The 24,409-nt window shown below is 50.4% G+C and overlaps 1 protein-coding gene across 5 annotated transcripts in view; it reads right to left on the minus strand.

Annotated features, from left to right (window-relative positions):
* COL14A1 (collagen type XIV alpha 1 chain) overlaps positions 1-24,409 on the minus strand; it is a 145,475-nt gene that overhangs the window by 17,298 nt on the left and 103,768 nt on the right. For all 5 annotated transcript variants that reach the window (XM_083450334.1, XM_083450335.1, XM_083450332.1 and 2 more), the window contains 8 exons: positions 17,417-17,512; positions 16,803-16,856; positions 16,176-16,229; positions 9,998-10,051; positions 8,968-9,039; positions 8,338-8,373; positions 6,847-6,913; positions 6,509-6,697 (listed from right to left, as the gene is read on the minus strand). In XM_083450334.1, the coding sequence (XP_083306460.1) occupies positions 6,509-6,697; positions 6,847-6,913; positions 8,338-8,373; positions 8,968-9,039; positions 9,998-10,051; positions 16,176-16,229; positions 16,803-16,856; positions 17,417-17,512 (622 nt within the window). The remainder of the gene's footprint in view (positions 1-6,508; positions 6,698-6,846; positions 6,914-8,337; positions 8,374-8,967; positions 9,040-9,997; positions 10,052-16,175; positions 16,230-16,802; positions 16,857-17,416; positions 17,513-24,409) is intronic.

The raw sequence follows: 24,409 nt of genomic DNA on the forward strand, positions 1-24,409 counted from the left end.
GGAATGCTCTTGAGGATGTTGGACTAGCTGAATCCTTGATCTGATCTACCAGGGTTCTCCTTTTGTTCTTAATGGCACAATCAACTGGGAAGTTCAGTGCAAGTCCCACCAAAATGAACTGAAACTGTGCAACAAGCTCAAGGGTGCTTATTTCCATGGGGCATTTGCAAGTCTACTCTGACATAAGCAGTTTTTAGCCCAAGGTCAGCTTTCTGAACTATGCAATGTAGTTGGCCCTACTTCTGCATTGGCCCAGGACCAGTTTTTGACATTAGAAAGCATGGCCATTAATGCTGGTGAAGATGTTCGTATATATCAATTCCAAGCAAGTCCTGCCAAAAAGTCTCTTTTGCTTTGACAGCTGTTTTAGCAACAGAAATAATGAGAATGAGGGAACTTTGATCCCATGCCTTCTTTTCGTTATCGCAAACTATCGCTCCTCTGAAGAATTGCCTGGCAGGTTCCCTGCAAGCTACAGACAAGGCTATAAAGTTTGTTGTTGCGTGTTTGCGAATTATTACTACAATCCAAAACATAGTTCGCCCTCCTTTATCTTGTACATCTGCCTAATCCTTGCGTTAAGTTCTCCACACTCCAAGACATTTGCTTAAGTGGCACAAATAATTATGCTTTTCAGGCAGCTCCTCAAGCATCCCACAACTCTTTAGCCCACCCCCTTTAACAGTGAATCGGTCCCTTTCTTGTCTCCAACTTCCCCTTCCCCTCCTACCTCAACGCTCTTTTCCCTTATACCACTGAACAATGTCACTCTTTGTTCAGCTTCGCCATAGAAACCCGGGGCTGACAAGCTTGCCCTCCTAAATCTTTTCTCCTCTTACACTGAAATAATTAGAATTATGGCCTCAGAGACTTTGGTTTTCTTTCCTTTTTCTCCTTCTTTTAGGTGGGAGGCAGTCTCAGAGGTCACTTAAAGGTTTCCTCATCAGAGCCAACAGCATGACTGCTGAGCAAGATGTTTGACACACAGAAATGACCAAAGAGCTGCCATTACAGCATGCAAAATGGCTTTCACGTGCAGGGAATATAACACGCAATGCAACCCCCATAATGTGCACCCGAAGTCACTTAAGCTGTAATACTATACACATGTTTACCTGGGAGAAAGTCCCATTGAGCCCTGTGGGAGTTACTAGCATCATTCTGTCAGTTGTATTTGCTCCCAAAAGACTCACCGTGCAATCCTTTGCATGTCTACTCAAAGATAACCACCGCTGGGTCATTTTTCTACCACAATTTAACAGAAAGGAGACACAATGAAAGTGATGAACATGACTAGTTTGGGTCCAATGATTTCAATAGGTCTGTGTAAAATTTAGTTGAATCCCAGTCATTGAGTTTAATGCGGCTTACTCCCGGGAAAAGTGTGCATTGGATTGCAAAACTATAGAGGTATCCTATGCCTGTTTACTCCAAAGTAAGCCCAAGCCTCTGTTGGAATGGTTAAGAATTTTGGACCAATTGCAGGTTCCAGATTGTTTGTCAATGTAATAGTCTAAACTTACACCCAGGGCAGTGTGTGTGTGTGTGTGTGTGCGCAGGATTTAAGCCTTAAACTAGTTAAGTGTCAGCAGGCTTAAACTCCTTGAAGATATTGCCCCCTCCACACAAACACACCCACCCTTGCTTTTGTGCCCTCTGCACTGCTGCCCCTATAAGTTATTTTTGGCACGTTACAGAGCAAACAACTAAAGCAAAACCACCACAAAGAGCTTATAAGGAGGGAGGTGAGAGTTAAAGGTAATTATGGATGGACATGAAGACTCAGGGCCAATTTAAAAAAAACCTACTTCTTCACGCAATGCATAAATTATAGAACTCACTCCCACAAGAGGCAATGGGGACCACCAATTTGGATGGCTTTAAAACAGGATTGGGCAAATTTGTGAAGGACAAGGCTATTGACAGGTTCAAGCCATAATGACTATGTTCTGCCTCCCCTGTTGGAGAACTACCTCTGAATACCAGTTGGGCAGGCAGGGTGCTGTTGCGCTCATGCCCAGTTTGCAAGCTTCTCTCAGGCATCCACAGAAATCTGGATGCCAGGCTAGATGAGCCACAGGCCCGATCAAGCAGGCTTGTCTTACGTTCTTATGTGAACAAATGCAATCGCAGGTGCTTAGGATTTATTTCCACTCATCATGAGGACTCTAGGTGAAGGCATTGTGGTCCATGGACTGCTACTGGTCTGCGATTTTCGTTTGGGGACAGTGTCTGTGCAAGTCTGGGGATGGTACTGAAGGAATGGGTTTCCCAAACCCAAAACTGACTGTGCAGGCAGTTTTAAACTGCACCAAAATCCCTATTTTTCCTTAGCTAAAATGCATAAACTTGAGCTGTTGAGCAAATGCATAACAAGAACACAGCTCTCTCCTTTATCAGTTTGTGACGTCAAGGATGACCCTGACTGTACCAGTAGAACAGAGAAAACATGTCTGTGCCTTATCTTATGTTCTGACCACAAAGACGCACAGACCCAAGTCTGGGAACAATGCCAGAGTGTGTTCTCGGAAATGGTGACCTCTGGCTCCAAGACAAGAGTAGGAACAGGAATATCCTTTTATGGTTAGGAGTGCAGGAAGGAAATCCCTTTTATGGTTAAGAGTGGCGGAACAGCAACATCTGTGATGTCAACCTGTGTGGATAGGCTGACGTGGTTGGATTCCTGGGGAAGGAGGGAGAGGGTGCCTGGAGGATATATATACTGCATGAAATTTCTCATTTCTTTGTACTTGCTGTGGACACACCACGCAGGTGCCTTTCTGCTGTTCTGGAGAGCAGAAATAAAGAACCCTTTCTCTGAACCAACCCTCGGTGTTATTTGACTTCCTTCCTCCTGTCCGGGAGCAACGCAGACCCAATGGGTGAACTCCAATAAGGCTACAGTACAATGTGGATTGCCAACGGCGACTTTTCTCTCCCGCTTGACCAACCTGAATCAATGCAGCGCATACATGCGAGTGAGACTGAATGTGCTACCTTTGGCATTGCTACAGGGGAGATTCCAGAAAATACCACTCGCAGAGAGATGGCGCCTCTCTGGACAAAGACATATAGCAGGCTTCCTCAACCTCGGACCTCCAGATGTTCTGAGACTACAATTCCCATCATCCCTGGCCACTGGTCCTGTTGGCTAGGGATCATGGGAGTTGTAGGCCAAAAACATCTGGAGGGCCAAGGTTGAGGAAGCTTGACATACAGAATCAGTTGTGCATGTTCTTTTGCACTGCCGCTTGATTCAGACAATTCCATCTAAGCTCATTAATTAGGTGGTTCTTAGCAGGGAGTAGCATTCAGATGAATGTAAGGCAGCCTTCCTTAGATCTACTTGGGATGGGGTTAAGATGGAGATAGCTGCCCGATTTCTGCAACACGCAATGAGGATTAAGTGAATGTTATACATTATCTTAGGACACAGGTGGCGCTGTGGGTTAAACCACAGAGCCTAGGGCTTGCTGATCAGAAGGTCGGAGGTTCAAATCCCCATGACTGAGTGAGCTCCCGTTGCTCGGTGCCAGTTGTTTGGTCCCTGCTCCTGCCAACCTAGCAGTACGAAAGCACGTCAAAGTGCAAGTAGATAAATAGGTACCGCTCTGACGGGAAGGTAAACGGCATTTCCATGCACTGCTCTGGTTCGCCAGAAGCAGCTTAGTCATGCTGGCCACATGACCCATAAGCTATCTGCAGACAAACACCAGCTCCCTCGGCCTATAGAGCGAGATGAGTGCGAGATGAGTGCCGCAACCCCAGAGTCGTCCGCAACTGGACCTAATGGTCAGGGGTCCCTTTATCTTTACCTTTATACATTTTACTGTACTGAACCTTTAGTGATTTTACTGTACTGAACCTTTCTGGAATCCTGTCTATATGCCGACAAAGGTTTGGGAATTGAGAAATATTCACATAGATTTTTAACTGTCTTTTCATTGCTTCTTTTATTTCTTACCTTGCATTTTTATTGTGCTGCGATTTTGAATTCGGGTGAAACATAGCTGTACCTGAAATACCTTATTTCCCTCTGTCAAAGTCCGTTCCTTCCACAAAGCGTTTTTTTTGGATAGCACAGATTGATTCTGTCTTCAAGTTACTTCCCCCTTGCCATGCCCACACACCCTCATTCTGGGGGAATGGTGGAAAGCATTCACCATATAAGATCCATCATTCACAAATGGGGCTGCAATAATTTCAGGAGGCATATTAAAGGGAACACACACAGTCTCCAACTTCCCTTAACTATCAATGGGAAGTAGTCAGCTGAAACTGCCTTAGCTCAGTTACAAAATCCCACCTGCTGTAAAGTTTGGAAAACAAGTTCCTTCCTGTTCAGCCTCAGTGCTACCGACTGGTGTTCAACTTTTATTTGTAGTTACTAAAATTACAAAATGAAACTAGGCCGTAAAAATTATGCAATTATATGGGAAAGACTGCACCAGCGAAGGAAAAATACAATTCACTGGCTTTCCACTGTAACTATTTCCACAGGAAGAGCAGTGTTAGTCTGTTGCCGCGGAAAACAGCAGAATAGTCTTTTGGGGCACCTTAATGTTTTATAATGGCATAAGCTTTCTGATGCTGCTGATGAAATGGACTCTAGTCTGCAAAAGTATGTGCTCGTTTAAATTTGCTGGTCTTTACCAAAGACCCTTTGTTGTATTTCGGAGAAATTCAACATTGTACTAAAGTGATCGTTCCATCGTAGGAAGCATTTGGGCATGGCAGGTGGAATTATCCCCCCCTCCATGGGGCAAGGGGAAAAACCCCATTGCACAAGGAACATCCTTCAACAGGGCCTTCTTGGTTGCTGCTCCCAGGTTTTGGAACTCACACCCTAGAAAAGCTAGACCGGCTCCTTCCTCATTGTCCTTCCACCGGCAAATGAAGAACTTTCTTATTCCAACTGGCTCTGGGGAACTGACTGCTTTTAATGAAGGAGTTGGTGCCATGCTGTTTTTATGGTAATTATCTGTATGGTTTTAACAGATTTTTATATATGTCTATTGTTTTAATTCCAACAATGTTTAATTTTTTTATATATATTGTTTATCTGTGTTTTTACCGGTTCCTGTTTTTATTTGTAAGACATCTTCAGTCCCGTCAGGGATAAATTTATTGGCATTTATTTATTTATTGGCACGCATCTGTCTCAAGAGATAATGGAGTGTGTCTCTGAAGTCAAACTGCTGCATTAGCAGCCCTGAACTGACCTCTATGGGATACAAGCCTAGGAAGTGAGTCTGGAGGTCCTGGGCTGCCCAGATGACAAGACCTATTGGCCTCACTGATGTGGTCCAAAGGAAAACAGAGCAATACGTTTGGCACCAGTTTGGCTGCAGGAGTTGCTGGAAGGAGCCATATGAGGTGCCATCCAACCGTTTTAGGGACTTCAGTCCAGATTTGTGTAGGGTTTACTCCTTAGCCCTGTTTTCTCCTGAAGATACCCTGCAAGGCAGCGGAGCTTTAGGATTAGAGTTTTCTTTCTCCTAGCTGGGCTATCTCCACAGGTGGGTGAGCCCCATCAGTCCCTCACTTCCCTCTACAGCACATGCAGAAACTGTTAGAATTCCTGCTCCATGATTGCAGTCATGGGATTTTTTTCTTTCACATGATGGTATATTTTTTGACTCCACAGAGTGGGAAGTGACGGAGACAGGATGTTTGTGTTACTGAGTTCCATGAAGTGGGACTATTGTCCTTTGTTCTTTCTCTCTTTGCTGTCTGATGAGAGAGAGGGAGCCATGCTGCAGTGCTCTGTGTGTTTATATGTAAATAAAATAGATTAGCCCAAATGCTGAGTTGCTGAGGTCTGTCACATAATGCTGTGCAAACTCTACGGATCCCTAAGTATGCCGGAGCCGGTTGGCATCAGTCGCTGTGATGTTTGGGCTGAAGAAAGCTTATGAAGCTCCCGAATGATTGACCTGGAGGGAGAGAACATGCCAGTCGGGCATGTGTCTCTGCCAGGGTCCTACTCGAGTGTAGGCTGAACTCCTGACAGAAACTGCCTTCAGAGGGTCTACTCTAAGCACGACTTAGTTGAATGCAACCCCTAGGCTACAATTCTAACCCTACTTTCCTCGGACTAAGACCCACTAAATTCAATTCGACTTACTTCTGAGTAGACATGGTTAAGATTATACACACACATCTATTCACCCAATGCCATGGGAAAAGGAAGGTTTGATAGGCTGTTATCAAGCAATTTGACCCCATTTTCACAAATGCTTTATACAGAATTATACTTGGCATGAAATACTCTTTCTGAAAGGCCAGTTACCAAAAAGAAACTCTTAATAGTGCTGCTAAGAGATTAATTAATTTTGGAAAAATTCAGTATGGTGTTTTTTTATCACAGTCAATGCTATCCAGGAACTCAAAGCTATTTATATCTCTCCCACTTTCCATGTTCCCTCTGATGTCAGACACATGTTTATTATGTTTGGTACCCTTCATGCAAGCTCCAGTTTTATAAATCTCGATGTTCACAACTCACCTCTTTCGCCAGGTCTTCCAGGCTGGCCAGGACTGCCTGGAAATCCTGGCCTTCCCGAAGATCCTTGTTCTCCTTGAGGTCCAGGTAGCCCTTGCCTCCCTGGTTCACCGGGGGGTCCAGGGACAGTTCGTGTTGAGACAGACTGGCTTGGAATTTGATTTAAGATGGAGTTATACCTGGCCAGGTGACCTGCAAAGAAAGGCAGATCCTTAAAACTTGCCCTTCAACAACTGGTCCCAATGAAGGATTAAATTGACATAATTGGGCTGGTGGGTTGTTTGATCACCACTTCCACAACTGTGTTTTAGAACTGTAAAATGGAAATTCTTTTTACCCACCTTGGATAAGCTGTTCACATACTTGACGGGCTACTGCCCGTACCATGGCATGGGACTGGAGGTCTCCCTGTGTGATAAGAACATTGTAATAGCATGTTAATACCTGTTAGCTCCTTTAGATGTCCTTTAGAAGTCCCTTCCAAGTCTACAATTCTATGATTCCAGATTAATGGTTAATTGAGCCTTTGTCCTGATTTGTTTGCACAAAGTTGGCCATGGTAACCTTTGGCTTTCAACAGTACAATACTATGCAATGTCCACTTAGAAGTAAGTCCCACCGAGCTTCTCAGGACTGCCTTGGATGAAAGGTGAGCTGTAAATATAGTAGGCAAACAAATACCGTATTTTTCGCCCTATAGGACACACTTTTTCCCCTCCAAAAATGAAGGGGAAATGTGTGTGCGTCCTATGGGGCGAATGCAGGCTTTCGCTGAAGCCTGGAGAGCGAGAGGAGTCGGTGCGCACCAACCCCTCTCACTCTCCAGGCTTCAGGAGAGCCCCACCGCCAGCCCCACAAACTGGGGGGGAGAAGCCTGACTTGGTTAGAAGGCTGGCGGGGGGAGAAGCCTGCTCCTCCCCGTCGCCAGCCCCGCAAACTCGGGGGAGAGCGGGAGAGACGCAGCGCGCCTTTCCCGCTGTCCCCCGACTTGGTTAGAAGGCTGGCGGGGGGAGAAGCCTGCTCCTCCCCGTCGCCAGCCCCGCAAACTCGGGGGAGAGCGGGAGAGACGCAGCGCGCCTTTCCTGCTGTCCCCCGACTTGGTTAGAAGGCTGGCGGGGGGAGAAGCCTGCTCCTCCCGGTCGCCAGCCCCGCAAACTCGGGGGAGAGCGGGAGAGACGCAGCGCGCCTTTCCTGCTGTCCCCCGACTTGGTTAGAAGGCTGGCGGGGGGAGAAGCCTGCTCCTCCCCATCGCCAGCCCCGCAAACTCGGGGGAGAGCGGGAGAGACGCAGCGCGCCTTTCCCGCTGTCCCCCGACTTGCTTAGAAGGCTGGCGAGGGGAGAAGCCTGCTCCTCCCCGTCGCCAGCCCCGCAAACTCGGGGGAGAGCGGGAGAGACGCAGCGCCCCTTTCCCGCTGTCCCCCGACTTGGTTAGAAGGCTGGCGGGGGGAGAAGCCTGCTCCTCCCCGTCGCCAGCCCCGCAAACTCAGGGGACAGCAGGAGAGGTGCAGCGCGCCTTTCCCACTGTCCTCCGAATTGGTTAGAAGGCTGGCGGAGGGCTTCCCCCTCCTCCAGCCCCGCAAGCTCCCAGAGCGAGGCCTCGCTCTGGGTCCCGTTCTGGGAGCTGGGGGAGGGGGAAGCTCGGGCTTCCCCCGCCCCAGCCCTGCGCCTGGGGGGGGGATTTTTTTCCCTTTATTTCCCCCCCCCCCAAATCTAGGTGCGTCCTATGGGCCGGTGCGTCCTATAGGGCGAAAAATACGGTAGCTTTTTTAAAGAATTAAAAGCTACAGTAATTCATATGTCTGCTGTGCTCTCTGTATTTACAGTGCACTTACACGTTCACCCCTCTCGCCTTTTGGTCCAGGAAGTCCCTGCGGGGGAACAAAAAAGAATAAAAATTAATTTGTGTGCGTGCCTTTTCTTCTGCTTCTGTGATTAATAGAGTTGTTTTTTTAATGCAGTGACTGCAGGTCAGTGGGCCCGAACCATATTATACGAGTAGTTATGACAATGGGATTGAATTGTATCTCACTGCACATTTCAAACACAGCTTCAGAGTTTGGCAGGTGAAGGGTTCGTATGGTATCATTGTGAGAAGCTGCAATGTGTCCATGCAGATGTTTAGTTCCCTTGATCAGGGAAGGGTCTTGTTTTTTTCAAGCCTGAGGGCCACATTCCTTCCTAGGTGACATTCTGGGGGGCCAGATCTACTGGGAAGAGTTGCTGTGCTCATAAGGCCTGGCATTGCTGAGCAGCTCTTGTTTCTTCTAATAAAGGGTTAACTTTACTTACTCCGTGTGATTTATTGCTGACCTGCTCCTGACACCACCTAGGCCCTGGAGGGAAGTTGTATATGCACTGTTGGGAATCCTAAGGTAGAGCTTATCCTGTGTACTGAACTTGTGGTAAATATCTCAAAAAGGATGGCCATAGCGATACATTCAGTAAAGTGTTCTACTACTTACAGGTGTTCCAGCATCGCCTTGTGGCCCAATATTGCCGGTGACTCCTGGTACACCTGGAGCACCAGGTATTCCCTGCACAGAGAGAACAAGACAACACATCCATACCAATTGAACTATACAGTCCCATACAGATAAAGTTCATACCTGCCAAGGGCCCTAGGGGGAAAAAACCAGGACATCTCTTTTTTTGCGCAAGATTGCAGCTGCCATTTTGGGTGCTGTAATCTCACATGTTCCCACGCTGTGCTCTTGCCCTGAAAAAAGTGCTTTTCGGGGGGGCCATGGTCCTGCGTGGTGCAAAAAAAAATAATGCACATTTTGGGATGCCACGCAAGATCTTGCCCCCCCCCAGTACTTTTTTGGCATGGGTCACACCCAGAAGCGCATTCCAGAATGCACCACATTTTGAGTCTCCCAAAGTTGGATGGTATTAAAGTTGTGTTTCGTTTAAGTTTCCTAGTTTGACACAAGTTAACAGGACGATGCACAACCCCAAAGTAGCTTATTCATGGAGGCTTCCCCTATATCCTCACAACACCAAATAGCTGTATGTTCTGGTGTTTAGCTAGAACATACCATGCTGTAGATACCTTTAAAAGGTAAAGGTACCCCTGACCGTTAGGTCCAGTCACTGACGACTCTGAGGTTGCGCGCTCATTTCACTCTATAGGCTGAGGGAGCCAGCGTTTGTCCGCAGACAGCTTCCGGGTCATGTGGCCAGCATGACTAAGCCACTTCTGCTGAACCAGAGCAGTGTTTACCTTCCCGCTGGAGTGGTACCTATTTATCTACTTGCACTTTGACGTGCTTTCGAACTGCTAGGTGGGCAGGAGCAGGGACCAAGCAACAGGAGCTCACCCCGTCGCGGGGATTCGAACCACCAACCTTCTGATCGGCAAGCCGTAGGCTCTGTGGTTTGGACCACAGCGTCACCTTCGTAGATACCTTTACATAGTTAAATAAACATTTATTTCCTACCATATCAAATACTCAATCCACATTACCTAGAATTTGGTGTATTTTTACTTACCACAGGCCCTGGTGGCCCTTGAGGGCCAGTGGGTCCGTCTTTGCCTGGCAGGCCCTAGATCAGGGGCAAGTACATAAATTAGAGCATTGCTTTTTATCCCGCATAAGACGCAGGACCAATTTCCCATAGACTAGAACAGTATTGTTCACTAGACAAGGAAGGCCACAATCCCAGACTCCACAGAACTCTTGATGTTCTCTACAGGATGTTCAGGACAACCACAAAACCAATCCATTCACATGACCAGTTTTTTAAGCATTAAACCTGATTCGTTTCTGCAAAGTTTTCAGGGCAGTTAGACGATGTTGGCTTTTACTGAGCATTTGTTCTGATCAGTTTGCGGGGAGGTTATATATGATGTTGCGTCAGGCAATTGTTTATCCTGCCCTTTCCCCATTGCTTTCTTTGTCACCAAAAGCTTGTGGGGTTTTTTTTTGGGTGGGGCGGGGGGAGAAGCAGGTTTGTTGTGCGATCAACTTGAATTGTGCAACCTGGTATTGTGCTGGTTTTCGATGGAATCCCGCTTGAAAATCGCAACTTTCTGGAAGTCCCCAAGGTCCAAGAAAACTCCAAAAGAACTAGGGATTTGCACATGGGCAACATACAACACTGATGTGAGCTGGGCAGCCAAAGTTCAACAAAGTAAGTTAGGAATCTGTTTGTCCCTTTACCTGTTGGTGCTTGCAAACCACAGTGCCACCTTCAGTTCTTTGAAGATGGGGGTGAATTAACTTTTCTGCCAATTCTTCTTCAAATGAGAGTGAAAAGATATGCTTCTACCTGAGTTTCTTTCTAGCTTTCATTTTAAAATCATACCACATGATATGTTTTCAGGTTTTGCTGCTTTCTCTTGTTTAGCTGCTAAATAATATATCCATGCAAGCCTTCCAGGCATATTTACTTTGGCACTGTTTCTGTATCTTTTGGCCGTTGACAAATTTCCTCCTACTGTATTTTGTTAGGTGTGAAAATGGGTCTTTTATAAATTAAGTCAAGCAGCAGTCTGTTTGACGTTGGGGGAGCAGCACTGCTTCTGCAGTCCCTCCAACAAGAGATACATGCCAGCCTTTAGAAACTTTCAGAAGTTGCTACGAAATGTTGTTCCCCGGATTATCAAACGGCAGGTACCGTATTTTTCGCCCTATAGGACGCACTTTTTCCCCTCCAAAAATGAAGGGGAAATCTGGGTGCGTCCTATGGGGCGAATGCAGGCTTCGCGGACCTCTCCGCTAGCAGCGGGAACGCTCCCGCTGCTGGCGGAGAGGTGCCTGCATGCCGAAGCCTGCGCGCGCTGAGCTCAGCGCGCCCAGGCTTCGCGGACCTCTCCGCTAGCAGCGGGAACGCTCCCGCTGCTGGCGGAGAGGTGCCTGCATGCCGAAGCCTGCGCGCGCTGAGCTCAGCGCGCCCAGGCTTCGCGGACCTCTCCGCTAGCAGCGGGAACGCTCCCGCTGCTGGCGGAGACGTGCCTGCATGCCGAAGCCTGCGCGCGCTGAGCTCAGCGCGCCCAGGCTTCGCGGACCTCTCCGCTAGCAGCGGGAACGCTCCCGCTGCTGGCGGAGAGGTGCCTGCATGCCGAAGCCTGCGCGCGCTGAGCTCAGCGCGCCCAGGCTTCGCGGACCTCTCCGCTAGCAGCGGGAACGCTCCCGCTGCTGGCGGAGACGTGCCTGCATGCCGAAGCCTGCGCGCGCTGAGCTCAGCGCGCCCAGGCTTCGCGGACCTCTCCGCTAGCAGCGGGAACGCTCCCGCTGCTGGCGGAGACGTGCCTGCATGCCGAAGCCTGCGCGCGCTGAGCTCAGCGCGCCCAGGCTTCGCGGACCTCTCCGCTAGCAGCGGGAACGCTCCCGCTGCTGGCGGAGACGTGCCTGCATGCCGAAGCCTGCGCGCGCTGAGCTCAGCGCGCCCAGGCTTCGCGGACCTCTCCGCTAGCAGCGGGAACGCTCCCGCTGCTGGCGGAGAGGTGCCTGCATGCCGAAGCCTGCGCGCGCTGAGCTCAGCGCGCCCAGGCTTCGCGGACCTCTCCGCTAGCAGCGGGAGCGCTCCCGCTGCTGGCGGAGACGTGCCTGCATGCCGAAGCCTGCGCGCGCTGAGCTCAGCGCGCCCAGGCTTCGCGGACCTCTCCGCTAGCAGCGGGAGCCAGCACTGGGCTCCCACGGCTTGCAGAGAGCTGCCTGTTTGGGGGCTGGGGTCGGGGGAAGCTCGGGCTTCCCCAACCCCGCGCCTGGGGGGGAAATAATTTTTTTCCTTTATTTCCCCCCCAAAAAACTAGGTGCGCCTTATGGGACGGTGCGTCCTATAGGGCGAAAAATACGGTATACATCTTAAACCAGAAATGCAGACCGCAGAGAAGGAAGGGGAATGCGTTTATATTGGGTGACTGCACCACTGCGTTAGATCTGTGAATTAGTGGGGAAAATGGGACTTTTCAGATGTTAGAAAATAAATTTGTTCTTTCCCCTTAATGCTATACTTGCATTAGCCTCAAACCAGCTGTAACAGCACAATACTGCATTTCCATTTATGATTTTTTTGGGTGTGTGTGTGTGTTAGATTCTAAGATCAAAATTGGACCGTAAGCAGAAGAATGGGGATTCCCAGTCCTGTATTTGCTGGCAACCCTTTCTGTGCAGATGGGAGGAAATCTGCAGGGAAGAAGACGTTGCAAGATATTTTTAACCCCTTCCCACCCATTGGTTTCCACCAGATTTGTTTTCTTCCAGCCAGACCTCTTTCCTGGCTCAGATTCTTTCAACATCTCCATTAGAATGCATTCGGATCTGTTGGCTTCTGCACTCTGACCTCTGGTATGTCTCCCATTTGTGTGGAGAAGAGAGCGTTCTTTTCTATTTCTTTCGCCAGTGATGCGATCTATTTGCATACCATTCCTTGAAGCGAGCAGTAGCCTTCGGCTTTTTCAGACCTGGGATCCAACCAAATCTGCAACAAGGCCCATTTTGACTTTTTAAAAATATGTTTTGGTTGGCCCGCCAGCCTCCATCTGTGTTTCTCCTACCCTCTCCTTTGTATTCCATCTTTTTCTTTAAATAAACGCAAATGGTGGTTGCAAATGCCGGGAGTCCCAGCCAACGAGTTGGAGCAACGAAGGAGATGAAAAGTTCTAGTGTGGGCTCAGGACCGTATCAGCTGCCACTCAGCATGGCTGCGTTGACACAGTATTTCTGGTAAAAGACCCAAATCCAGGCGTAGGAACTCACTCAGTGCTGTTCTTGGAGCAAGGCACAGAAATTCTTGACTAAACGAAACTAGCGTGGTGCGACCGCTGCCAAGTCAATCTTGGACAGCATCTGCTGTCCAGAAACACACACACACACAAACACAGGCACACACCCCTCATTCACAGCAGCGCCATTGTCTACTGAGCTGACGGACTAATGCAAGCCCTCGCTTCGCAGTGCCTGAATGCAGCGAAAGGCCCGCTACAATAACTGCATGTGGCAAGAAAGCGATTAAGCAAAGAGAGGCTTAGGGAATAGATCTATATTACCACCTTTCTCATAAGTAACAGATGCCAGAATTCCCCTTGCTTATTCTTCGTGGTTTAAAAGCTTAATTCCAGAGGAGGTTCAGCAGGGCATATATAAGTTGAGTGGTTTGAGTACTGCAGAGGTGGGGGTTTTTTTGTGATGTTGAAATGAAGGGAGCAAGAGGGAATTGCAGGAGCCCAAGATCTGTTTCTAGATGTAGTCTAAGAGCTGATTGATTTGAACAGCCCTGCAGTCCTGCTCTTAAAAAAAAATCTTGTGAAATTGGTACCACTGGTTTAAAAAGAACTTCTTTCCATATTTCTCTGCTTAGAATAATTACCTTAATGTGAGTTTGGAATGTGGTCTTATTTAATCCCGTTACCTGATATGGTTAAGCAAACTCAAGAGTCATACCTCTGAAATCAAGGGACTTCTTAAAGGCAAAGGTAAAGGGACCCCTGACAATTAAGTCCAGTCATGAATGACTCTGAGGTTGCGGCGCTCATTTCGCTTTACAGGCCAAGGGAGCCAGCGTTTGTCTACTTCCTCAGACAGTTTTTTTGGGTCATGTGGCCAGCATGACTAAGCCACTTCTGGCGAAGCCAGAACAGCGCAAAGAAACGCCATTTACCTTCCCGCTGGAGCGGTAGCTATTTATCTACTTGCACTTTGACATGCTTTTGAACTGATAGGTTGGCAGGATCAGGAACCGAGCAATGGGAGCTCAGCCCACCGTGGGGATTCGAACCGCTGACCTTCTGATCGGCAAGCCCTAGGCTCTGTGGTTTAACCCATAGCGCCACCCGCGTCCCTAAGGGACTTCTTAGTTGTGCCCATTGTTTTTGATGGGTCTGTTCTGACTTGATATTCCTCAGTGGATTGAATCTAATTAAGGACAAAACCCCTCTTAAGGGTTTCTTAATTTATTAAAACACACACCAAAAGTTTGGCTTTTACCATCTTGAATCAGTCTCAAAACTGCAGTCCAATCTGCCCTCAGCTATATTTTATTGTATGTGCAATCCATCATGAAATTGATCTGTTTATTTCTGCAGGCTGGCTTGGGGAATGTGTTATAACTTCTTCCTTGTTGAAAGCACTAATCAGAAAACTTGAGATTAAAAGGAAAGAAAGAAAAATAAATCAACAGAAAGCAATTTCTGTGATCGTATAATTACAGGGTGGGAAACAGCAGTAAACATTCACAATCTTTTTTGCTGCTTGTCATATATTTGATCGTATGTTTTAAAACCTTAATAATTAAAGCAAAGGAAACAGAAAGCAAAAGGCAACTAGAGAAATCTTCCATCCAAGTTGGCAGTAGTGTTTCGCTTCCACTCAAGCAGGTTCACATTGCTGCTTCTGCTATTTAAATAATGCCACGCACGTGTAATGAAATGACAAGGTTTACACTTGACAATGGATGGGGGTCCACCTCCTTTCATCTGTTTTGAACACTCTGCTCCTGCCAGTTACGTGGGACATCTGAGCTGAAGGAAGGCACAGACTGGTCTCTGCAACCACCCAGGTGACTTAGGGCCACTGAGAGGCTGCATAATAGCAAGGGGGGGGGGGAGATGAACCTGTCCCCATTCATTAGCCAGTGAAGCAACTGATTATGAGAAATGAAGGAAGATATTGGTGTCAGAAATGTTTGTGGGGGTTTTTTGAAGAAAAAGCGAGCCAGAAGTGGAGCTTATTTCAGGCAGCAAAATGACTCATGCTGGAACAGGGCACAGCTCTTTAGGCAATATAGCAGAGCATGGAGAAGAGCCCCTTTCTCTCTCTCTGCTCCATATTTCACACTCGGAATGAAATAATCTACTGCAATGCGCTCTACGTGGGGCTACCTTTGAGGGTGGCCTGGAAACTACAACTAATCCAGATTGCGGCAGCTAGACTGGTGACTGGGAGTGGCTGCCGAGACCATATAACACTGGTCCTGAAAGACCTACATCGGCTCCCAGTACGTTTCCAAGCACAATTCAAAGTGTTGGTGCTGACCTTTAAAGCCCTAAACGGCCTTGGCCCAGTATACCTGAAGGAGCGTCTTCACCCCCATCATTCAGCCTGGACACTGAGATCCAGCACCAAGGGCCTTCTGGAGGTTCCCTCACTGCGAGAAGTGAGGTTACAGGGAACCAGGCAGAGGGCCTTCTCAGTAGTGGCGCCCGCCCTGTGGAACGCCCTCCCACCGGATGTCAAAGAAACAAACAACCATCTGCTGTTTAGAAGACACCTGAAGGCAGCCCTGTTTAGGGAAGTTTTTAATGTCTAATGTTTTATTGTATTTTTAATATTTTGTTGGAAGCTGCCCAGCGTGGCTGGGGAAACCCAGCCAGATGAACAGGGTATAAATAATAAATTATTTATTATTATTATTATTATTATTCAGATGTTATAAGACGAAAGGCAACACACAGAAGGAAACATAGGATTAATTTCAGGCACTTAAACGTAGCTGGAATTTGTGCCAGTTCCTGGCACAAACCTACAGTCAGTGTGTTGCTGGTCCAGAAAGGGATAAAAAAAGGAGCCCCAGGCCAAGCCTTCCCTCGCCAGGATTTCTTGAGAAGCAGCCAATGTCACATGCACAAAACTGACTCACAGAAGTCCTGGGGTTGGAACATTAACTTAGAAAGGACAACCCAGAGGAAGGAGAAGAAGCAAAACAGGAGTCACTTGTCCAGTCTTACCCTTTGGCCTTGGCTTCCATCTCGTCCTGGGGATCCAGAAGCGCCTGGGACCCCCTGCATGAAAGATAACACATTTCAAAAGATACAACAACATTCACCCTCTGCTCAGGGGCGTCTTGCCCATAGAGGCAAGTGGCGTGGGGCAACAGGGCGCCAAGTTCTGGAGGGCGCCAGGGAAGAGGCGGAGGCTGGACCCGGTGCCTCCTGGCATCAGCTCGCTGCCCTCGCCCGCCTCCGCCATGCCACACCAAAATAGTGCCGCGCCCGGAGCCTCTGCCTGCTGTGGCCACCGCGGCACGGGCGCCAGGGAAGAGGCGGCGGCTGGGCACGGCGCCTCCTGGCATCAGCTCGCCACTCTTGCCCACCTCGCTGAAGCAGCACAGTGCCTGGAGCCTCTGCCTCTTCTCCGCAGGAGGAGCCGCCCTCCAGTTGCTGCCCGCCTCCTCCAGCCCCGCAAAGCTGCCGGAAGTGCCGTAAAAAGGTTGGCAACTCTGGGAAATGGGAGGGCGGGGCGCCGAATATACTTAAGACAGCCCTGCCTCTGCTTGCAATTACAATGAGACAAACGGAGTCTCATGAACAGGCGTTTCCAGCAGTTTGAGAGCTGGGAAGCAGAGTCATACCAACCTGTAGGCCAGGGCGGCCCATTTCTCCAATTTCTCCCTTTTCACCAGTTGTTCCCTGTTGATAAATGACCACAGAGTTAATCATACCAGTGGCACATTGTTTGTCCAGCTATCCCATTTCTTTCATCAAAACAGAGGTCTAACCAAAGTTTTAGATTCTACTGATTTCACGAGTAAAGCAAGCTCTCAATTCTCCCACTGAAATCAATTGGAATTGAGCTTTTCTGGATCAAAAACATGAATAAAAAAAGTGCTTTGAATGTGCTTTAAAGGTACAGTGTGTACTGGCAGCCTTATAAGGGATAATTCTGTTCCTTTTTTTTGCTAAAGATTTGGGAAGACTTTGAAAGACTCTTGAATCAGAGGGCACTAAACAAGATCCCAAATCTGCCTTCAACCAGGGCTTGAACTGTGTAACAAAATTCACCTGGGTCTTCCCGGTTTTGGTCAAATATTGCCCCCATAGGGAAGACCCCACCCCCCCGTCCTCTGGAAGCACCTTGTGATTCTAGCACTGCTTATTTGCAGCCCAAGTATTGCACTGTTTTGCAAAACCCGGCAACTCTAACTGCTATGGTGCAAATAAGACCGGGCTGTCAACTGTTCAGAACCTACCGGAGGCCCTTGGATGGAGTGCCCACTTGGTCCTTGGGGTCCAGGAGGTCCCTGAGGACCAGGAGCTCCAATTTCACCACGAGGTCCATCTGGTCCCTGGAACAAAAAAGGCCGTCATATCATGAATTAGAGGAACAGCCATCTACTCTGACTAGAAAGCCTCCAGCTCCCTCCAAACCAAACTAAAGTGACCCATTAATTAACCCAGATCTAAGAAAGTTCTCTGCAAAGGCCTGGTTGGATCGAGCAAAATATTTACTGCATGTAGATCTGCTCCTAAATGAAAAAATATTCCAATGGATACTGTCAGGGCTGGCTCCTGGTCCCAGCTCACAGAGGACCAACGCTGGCTGGTATTTATGTACAAAAGTCTTTATTGAAGTACAGTTTCCATTTCCACGCCGCAGCGCTCCATCCCTACGTCTAAACTTTAGACCGGCGAAGCTCCCTCTGAGTCCCCGCCCCCTGTACACCAGTTTAAGACTCTAGCTTTACTCCACCTCTTCTTTCTCCTCTGGGTCCTGTTGCCCTCCGGGGCCCCTGTCTCCCTGGATTCCTCTGAGGCTGACGATGACGACCCCCCTGACTCCTCCCGCTCTCTTCTGCGGGCTTTAGGACCTGGCTCTCTTCCCGGGCTGCCCACTGTGCCTCCCTCCTGTACATTTGAACTTGGCGCGCGCGCGCGTTTAACTTTCCTGATGACCGTTTCCTCACTCCCCGACGGAGGTGTGGTCAATCCTGCCTCATGTTCTCCCGCTGGCAGCGCTCCACCTGATCCCGATGCCTGGGACTCCTCCCCCCTACTGCCCTCTGGGGGGGACGCGGGCCCTGATTTCCAACTGCTACTCTCTGAGTCTCCTCTGGCCCCTTCTTCCCGAGGTGTCCCCCTGGGCACTCCCCTTGCCCTGACCATGGGGGCCCCTTTCTGTGAATCCTCCGAGTCACTGGAGAGACTCAGAGACCTCGGACTACTGTCGTCGCTGACATTTCCTTCAGACTCCTCCCCCTCGCTCTCCGTTTCCTCCCTCTCCTGTGACTCTGCTCCTGAACCCCTGACATCCATCCCCCCCTCGAAGCCCCCCCTTCCCCCCTCCCCTTCCTCCTGCGGGGGTGCTGGGCGCTCCGTCGTTGTGGGGGTGAATGGTGGATACAGTTCGTCCCCCGTGGCGTGCATCCAGTTAGATAAATCCGGCTCGTCCTCCGTGTCTTCGCCGACCTCGTTCTCCTCTGCTTCCATCTCCGTGCCGCCATGCTCGAACCCAACGTCCTCCCCCATCACGTCCATGTCCCTCTCACCCTCGTTCCCCTCTGGGTCCGTTGCCTGCCAAGGGCCCCTCAGCCACCTCTCCGCTCCTCGATTGTCCCACCAAAATGAGCGGTCTGAGGCAAACCCCGAGGGCGAGCCCTCTGGTGAACGTGTTTCTAATGCTGGTTCTTCGTCCGAGGTGAATCCCTGGAACGTGCTGGTAGAAAGCGTGGGTGTGAAAAGCCAGTCGTCGAAATACTCGGCTGGCATGGGCCTGTGTGGGAACAAGGCATGAAACTCCTCTTTGAGGAGAGGCTCGTCCAGGGCATAGTCCGGCACCCAACTGTTGGCGCTGGCCGGGGTACCTTCCCTTGCGAGAAAATATTCTACTCCCTCTTCCCCCCATCTCGAGTCCAAAATCTCTGTGACCTGGTTGATGGGTTCCCTTCTTGGCGACTCCCTCCTTGGGGGGATCTCCCTATACTGGTCTGGTGCTGTGCTCTGCGCCTGAAATCGGTGAGGTGCTTTGTAGGGCGTGAGCACCGACCTATGGAATACTGGGTGCATTCTGGATCCCTCCGGAAGTGTCAACCGGAAGGCCACCGGATTGATCTGTGCCTCAACTAGGTAAGGTCCTAGCTGTTTATGTCCGAGTTTCTTCTTAGCTAAGGACCTGGTCGGCACTGCGTGGGCCGCTAACCACACCCAGTCTCCCACCTGTATGTCTTCCCCAACCCTCCTGTGCTTGTCAGCTTGCAGTTTGTATGCGTGCTTTGCAAGCTCTAACTGCCTCCCAAGCTGCTCGTGAACTTCCTGCAATTCCGCCGCCAAGACTTCCGCTGCCTGTGGCTCCCCCTCCCCCAGTCTCTCTAATCCCGGGAAGGTTCTGGGATGCCTCCCGTTGTTGGCGAAGAACGGCGTCACCCCTGTGGACACGTGCTTCGTGTTGTTGTAAGCGAACTCAGCGAGCGGCAGGTAGTCCACCCATGTCGTCGGCTGTTGATTTGCATAGCATCTCAGGTACTGCTGCATGATGGCGTTGACGCGCTCCGCTTGCCCGTTGGTCTGCGGGTGTCTCGCCGACGCTAGGTTGATCTTGACGTTCAGGAAACCCATCAGCTTCTGCCAGAAGCTCGAAATGAACTGGCACCCCCTGTCGGACAAGATAGACCGTGGCAGTCCGTGCACCCTGAAGACGTGGTCTATGAACAGTTTGGCGGTCTGTTCTGCCGTGGCCACCTTCGCGCACGGAATGAAGTGGGCCATTTTAGTGAACATGTCCACCACCACTAGCACTGCCGTTTTGCCCCTTGAGCTGGGTAAATCCGTGACAAAGTCCAGGGCCACCCTCTCCCACGGTTCGCTCGGGGTCTGTAGTGGTTCGAGCAGTCCTGCCGGAGGTTTGTGCACTGACTTGGCCCTTTGGCAGGTGTCGCACCTCGAGACGTACTCCGCGACTTCCCCTCTCATCTTGGGCCACCAGAAATCTCTGGCAACGAGTTCTGCCGTCTTCTCCTTGCCGAAGTGCCCGGCGGTTGGCGCGTCGTGCAACTGCTGCAGTACTTTCGCACGGAGTTCGTCTCCCGGTACATAGAGTGCTCCTCTGCGGATTAGCAATCCGTCCCGTATTTGGAACTCGTCGTCTTTCGCCGTGCCCTTGCGCACGTCCTCCATCTTGGCTAGTGCGAAGGAGTCCTCCTGCAGTGCTCGACGGACCGCCTCCAGGTCCACGGTTGCGGAAGCGCACGCCCACGCTTTCTGGGCGAAAATGTGCTTGGCCGCTGCTGGCGCCGCTTCTTCGAGGTATTGCGGCTTTCTGGACAGTGCATCTGCCATGATGTTGTTGTCGCCTGGGATGTATTCTATCCTGAAGTCGAAATCCGCAAAGAACTCCGCCCATCTGATGTGCCGCTGGTTCAGGAACCTTGCCGTGCGCCAGTACTCCAGGTTCTTATGATCCGTGCGAACCTGCACTGTGTGTTTGGCCCCGATGAGGAAGTGCCGCCACGCCTTGAATGCTGCATGAATGGCCAGCAACTCCCTGTCCCAGATGGTGTAGTTCTGCTCTGACTTGCTGAGCTTCCTAGAGTAGAAGGCACACGGTCTCCAGTCCCCATGCGGGTCCTCCTGCAACAGTACGGCGCCCACGGCTCTGTCTGAGGCGTCCGTCTCAACTCTCAGCGGTTTGCTGGGATTCACATGCAGTAGTTGCTGCTCGGACGAGAAGAGACGCTTAAGGTTCTGGAAGGACTGCTCCGCTTGCTCCGTCCAGATGAACTTCTTCTTCTTGGAGCTGAGCGTGTCGGTAATGGCCGCTGTCTGCATCGCGAACCCCTTGATGAACTTGCGGTAAAAGTTGGCAAACCCCACAAACCGCTGGACCTCCTTCCGATTGCGCGGGCTCTTCCAATCCAACACTGCGCGAACCTTGGCGCTGTCCATGGCGAGCCCCTTGTCCGACAGCTTGTAGCCCAGGAAATCCACCTCCTTCCTGTCGAACTGGCACTTCTCCAGCTTGGCGTATAGCCGATGCTCCTGCAGTCGCTGCAGAACCTCCTTGACGTCCCCCTCGTGGGTCTCCTCAGATTCTGAGAATATCAGGATGTCGTCCAAGAAGGAGACGCATTTCTTGTAGAGGAGACCCGCCAGGACGTGATGCATGAAGGCTTGAAAACAGTGGGCGCCATTTTGTAAACCGAAGGGCATAACTCTGTATTCATATGTGCCCAGGGGCGTGAACATGGCAGTCTTCCACTCGTCCCCCTCCCGTATGCGAATCAGGTTGTACGCCCCTCGCAGATCCAACTTTGTAAAAACGCGTCCTTTCCTCACCGTAGCAAGCAGGTCATCTATTTTGGGCATTGGAAAGGCTGTGGGCTTGGTCTTCGAATTTAAGAGCCTGAAATCAACTACAAGCCTCTTTTGGGGCGTGTCCTTTTTCTTCACAAAGAATACAGGACTGCCCCCCGCTGCTTTCGACTCCCGGATGAAACCGCGCTTTAAGTTGAGGTCTATGAACTCCTTGAGCTCCTGTAGCTCGTCTTCAGACATGGAATACAGTTTCCCGGCTGGCAGCGTCGCCCCTGGCAGGAGGTCAATCTGGCAGTCATAGGGCCTGTGGGGAGGCAGCTTGTCTGCTTCCTTCTCGCAGAAAACCTCCAAAAACGCTGCGTACTTGTGTGGCACTGCTTGCAGCGTGCTTAATTGTAGCTGCGTGTCTTCCCCTCCTTCTTCCGGGCTAGGAAGAATGCAATGTTCCGCGCAATAGGAGGAACCGAAGGTCAGTTGGCGTTGGTACCACGCCAATGCTGGACTGTGCCTGTGCAGCCAACTCATGCCCAAGACCACCGGCGTGTCCGACAGTTTGGTGACGTTGAAACTGATGACCTCTTGGTGATTTCCAATCCGCATCACCATTGGCTGCGTTTGTTGCACCACCTGCCCCCCTAACAAGTCTCTGCCATCCACCGTGACAACCTTCAGGGGCAGCGTGGCTGGTAGCAGTGGTATATTGTGCTGCTGAATAAAATCCAGTCCTATAAAGTCGGCGTTGCTGCCGGAGTCAATGGTGATTGGCACTTCCAGAGTGCTGCCGCTGGGCAGTTGGAGAGACGCTGTAAGCTGCACCACTGGTTTGGGTGGGAGGGGGTCTGTGGGCTGCAAAAGTGCTGGGGATTGCTTCATGGACTTGTCTGACTGGACCCCAGTGCCTCTTCCTCCAGCCAGACTCTGTCGTTTAACTGTTGCTGTGTTCCCAGTCGAGTTGCTTCTTTGACTGTTGCCGAGGCTGCAGTGTGCTTGTGGAGCCTCTGGGGACACTCTTTCGCCATGTGTTGAGCACTGTCGCAGATGTAGCACTTCCTGTTCCCTCTAGGAGGCTTCGTTTTGACTGCTCCCGGCGTTAGGGCTCTGGTAGCTGACTGAGCCCTGGCACCTCCGAGCTCCATCGGTTCTTCCCCCCCTCCTTGGGGGGGTGTGGATTGCGCACGCGCTGCATCTCTGGGAAAAAGGGGAGGTGCTTTCGCTGGTGTGCGTCCCCAACGCCCTTCATCTCTGTTCCATGGACGTTCTTCCAAACGCACGCCGATTTCCAGCGCCCTCTGAACCACTTGCTGAGTGGTCTTAGGTCTCTCTCCTCTTGCAATCTCATCTTTCACATTTGCATTCAATCCTTCCCAGAAAAGGTCTCTGACTGGAGCAGAATTCTTCTCCCACCCCAGCGCGTGGACTAATGCAAAAAAGCGGGCATGATACTGCCTTACACTGGCTTTGCCTTGTTTGAGACCATGTATGTCTCTTCTGGCAATATCGACGTCTATCTTTGATAAAAAACATGCATCCATCGCTTTAATGAACGCATCCGCGTCTTGGAGCGCCGGATCATTATCTCTCCATAAATTTCTCAGCCACGCTTTGGCTTCCCCATGCAAATGGGATAGGATAAACCCCACTTTTTCTCTTTCATCTCTAAAGTCCTTTTCCAGCAGATTCAGCGCAAAGAGCAAGTCTGCTCGGAAATTAGGGTACTGTGGTAAACTCCAGTCGAAATGCGATTCCAGGCTGCCCCCCCTTTTCCCCAGCCCTATGCCCTCTGGTCTGGCTCCCGTTTGCCCTTGTCTAGTAAGCATGTCCAACCTGGCTTGGAGATCCTTGCAGACTGTATCCATTTCTTCTTCCCTTTTTCTGGAGGCACGCACCTCTGCGTTGAGTTGAACCACAGCATTTCGCAGGTCTGTCCATTCCTGTTCTGTAGTCATCTTGTCTGATTCTTGTGAGCTCGCAAAGCACCACTTCTCTCCCCTCGCTACGTCGACTCACGTTGCGAGGTTCTTGGTGGAAAATCTTCTCAGGGGAGGGAGCTTACTGTCAGGGCTGGCTCCTGGTCCCAGCTCACAGAGGACCAACGCTGGCTGGTATTTATGTACAAAAGTCTTTATTGAAGTACAGTTTCCATTTCCACGCCGCAGCGCTCCATCCCTACGTCTAAACTTTAGACCGGCGAAGCTCCCTCTGAGTCCCCGCCCCCTGTACACCAGTTTAAGACTCTAGCTTTACTCCACCTCTTCTTTCTCCTCTGGGTCCTGTTGCCCTCCGGGGCCCCTGTCTCCCTGGATTCCTCTGAGGCTGACGATGACGACCCCCCTGACTCCTCCCGCTCTCTTCTGCGGGCTTTAGGACCTGGCTCTCTTCCCGGGCGGCCCACTGTGCCTCCCTCCTGTACATTTGAACTTGGCGCGCGCGCGCGTTTAACTTTCCTGATGACCGTTTCCTCACTCCCCGACGGAGGTGTGGTCAATCCTGCCTCATGTTCTCCCGCTGGCAGCGCTCCACCTGATCCCGATGCCTGGGACTCCTCCCCCCTACTGCCCTCTGGGGGGGACGCGGGCCCTGATTTCCAACTGCTACTCTCTGAGTCTCCTCTGGCCCCTTCTTCCCGAGGTGTCCCCCTGGGCACTCCCCTTGCCCTGACCATGGGGGCCCCTTTCTGTGAATCCTCCGAGTCACTGGAGAGACTCAGAGACCTCGGACTACTGTCGTCGCTGACATTTCCTTCAGACTCCTCCCCCTCGCTCTCCGTTTCCTCCCTCTCCTGTGACTCTGCTCCTGAACCCCTGACAGATACGTAATTCCAATGAATGTAATTCTACATTCATAAATTCTACATTCATAAAAAATATTCCAATGAATGTAATTCTAAATTCATAAATTCTACATTCATAAAAAATATTCCAATGAATGCAATTCTA

Source organism: Podarcis tiliguerta (genome assembly GCF_965153285.1).
Source record: "Podarcis tiliguerta genome assembly, chromosome: 7".
NCBI classification, from domain to species: Eukaryota; Metazoa; Chordata; class Lepidosauria; order Squamata; family Lacertidae; genus Podarcis; species Podarcis tiliguerta.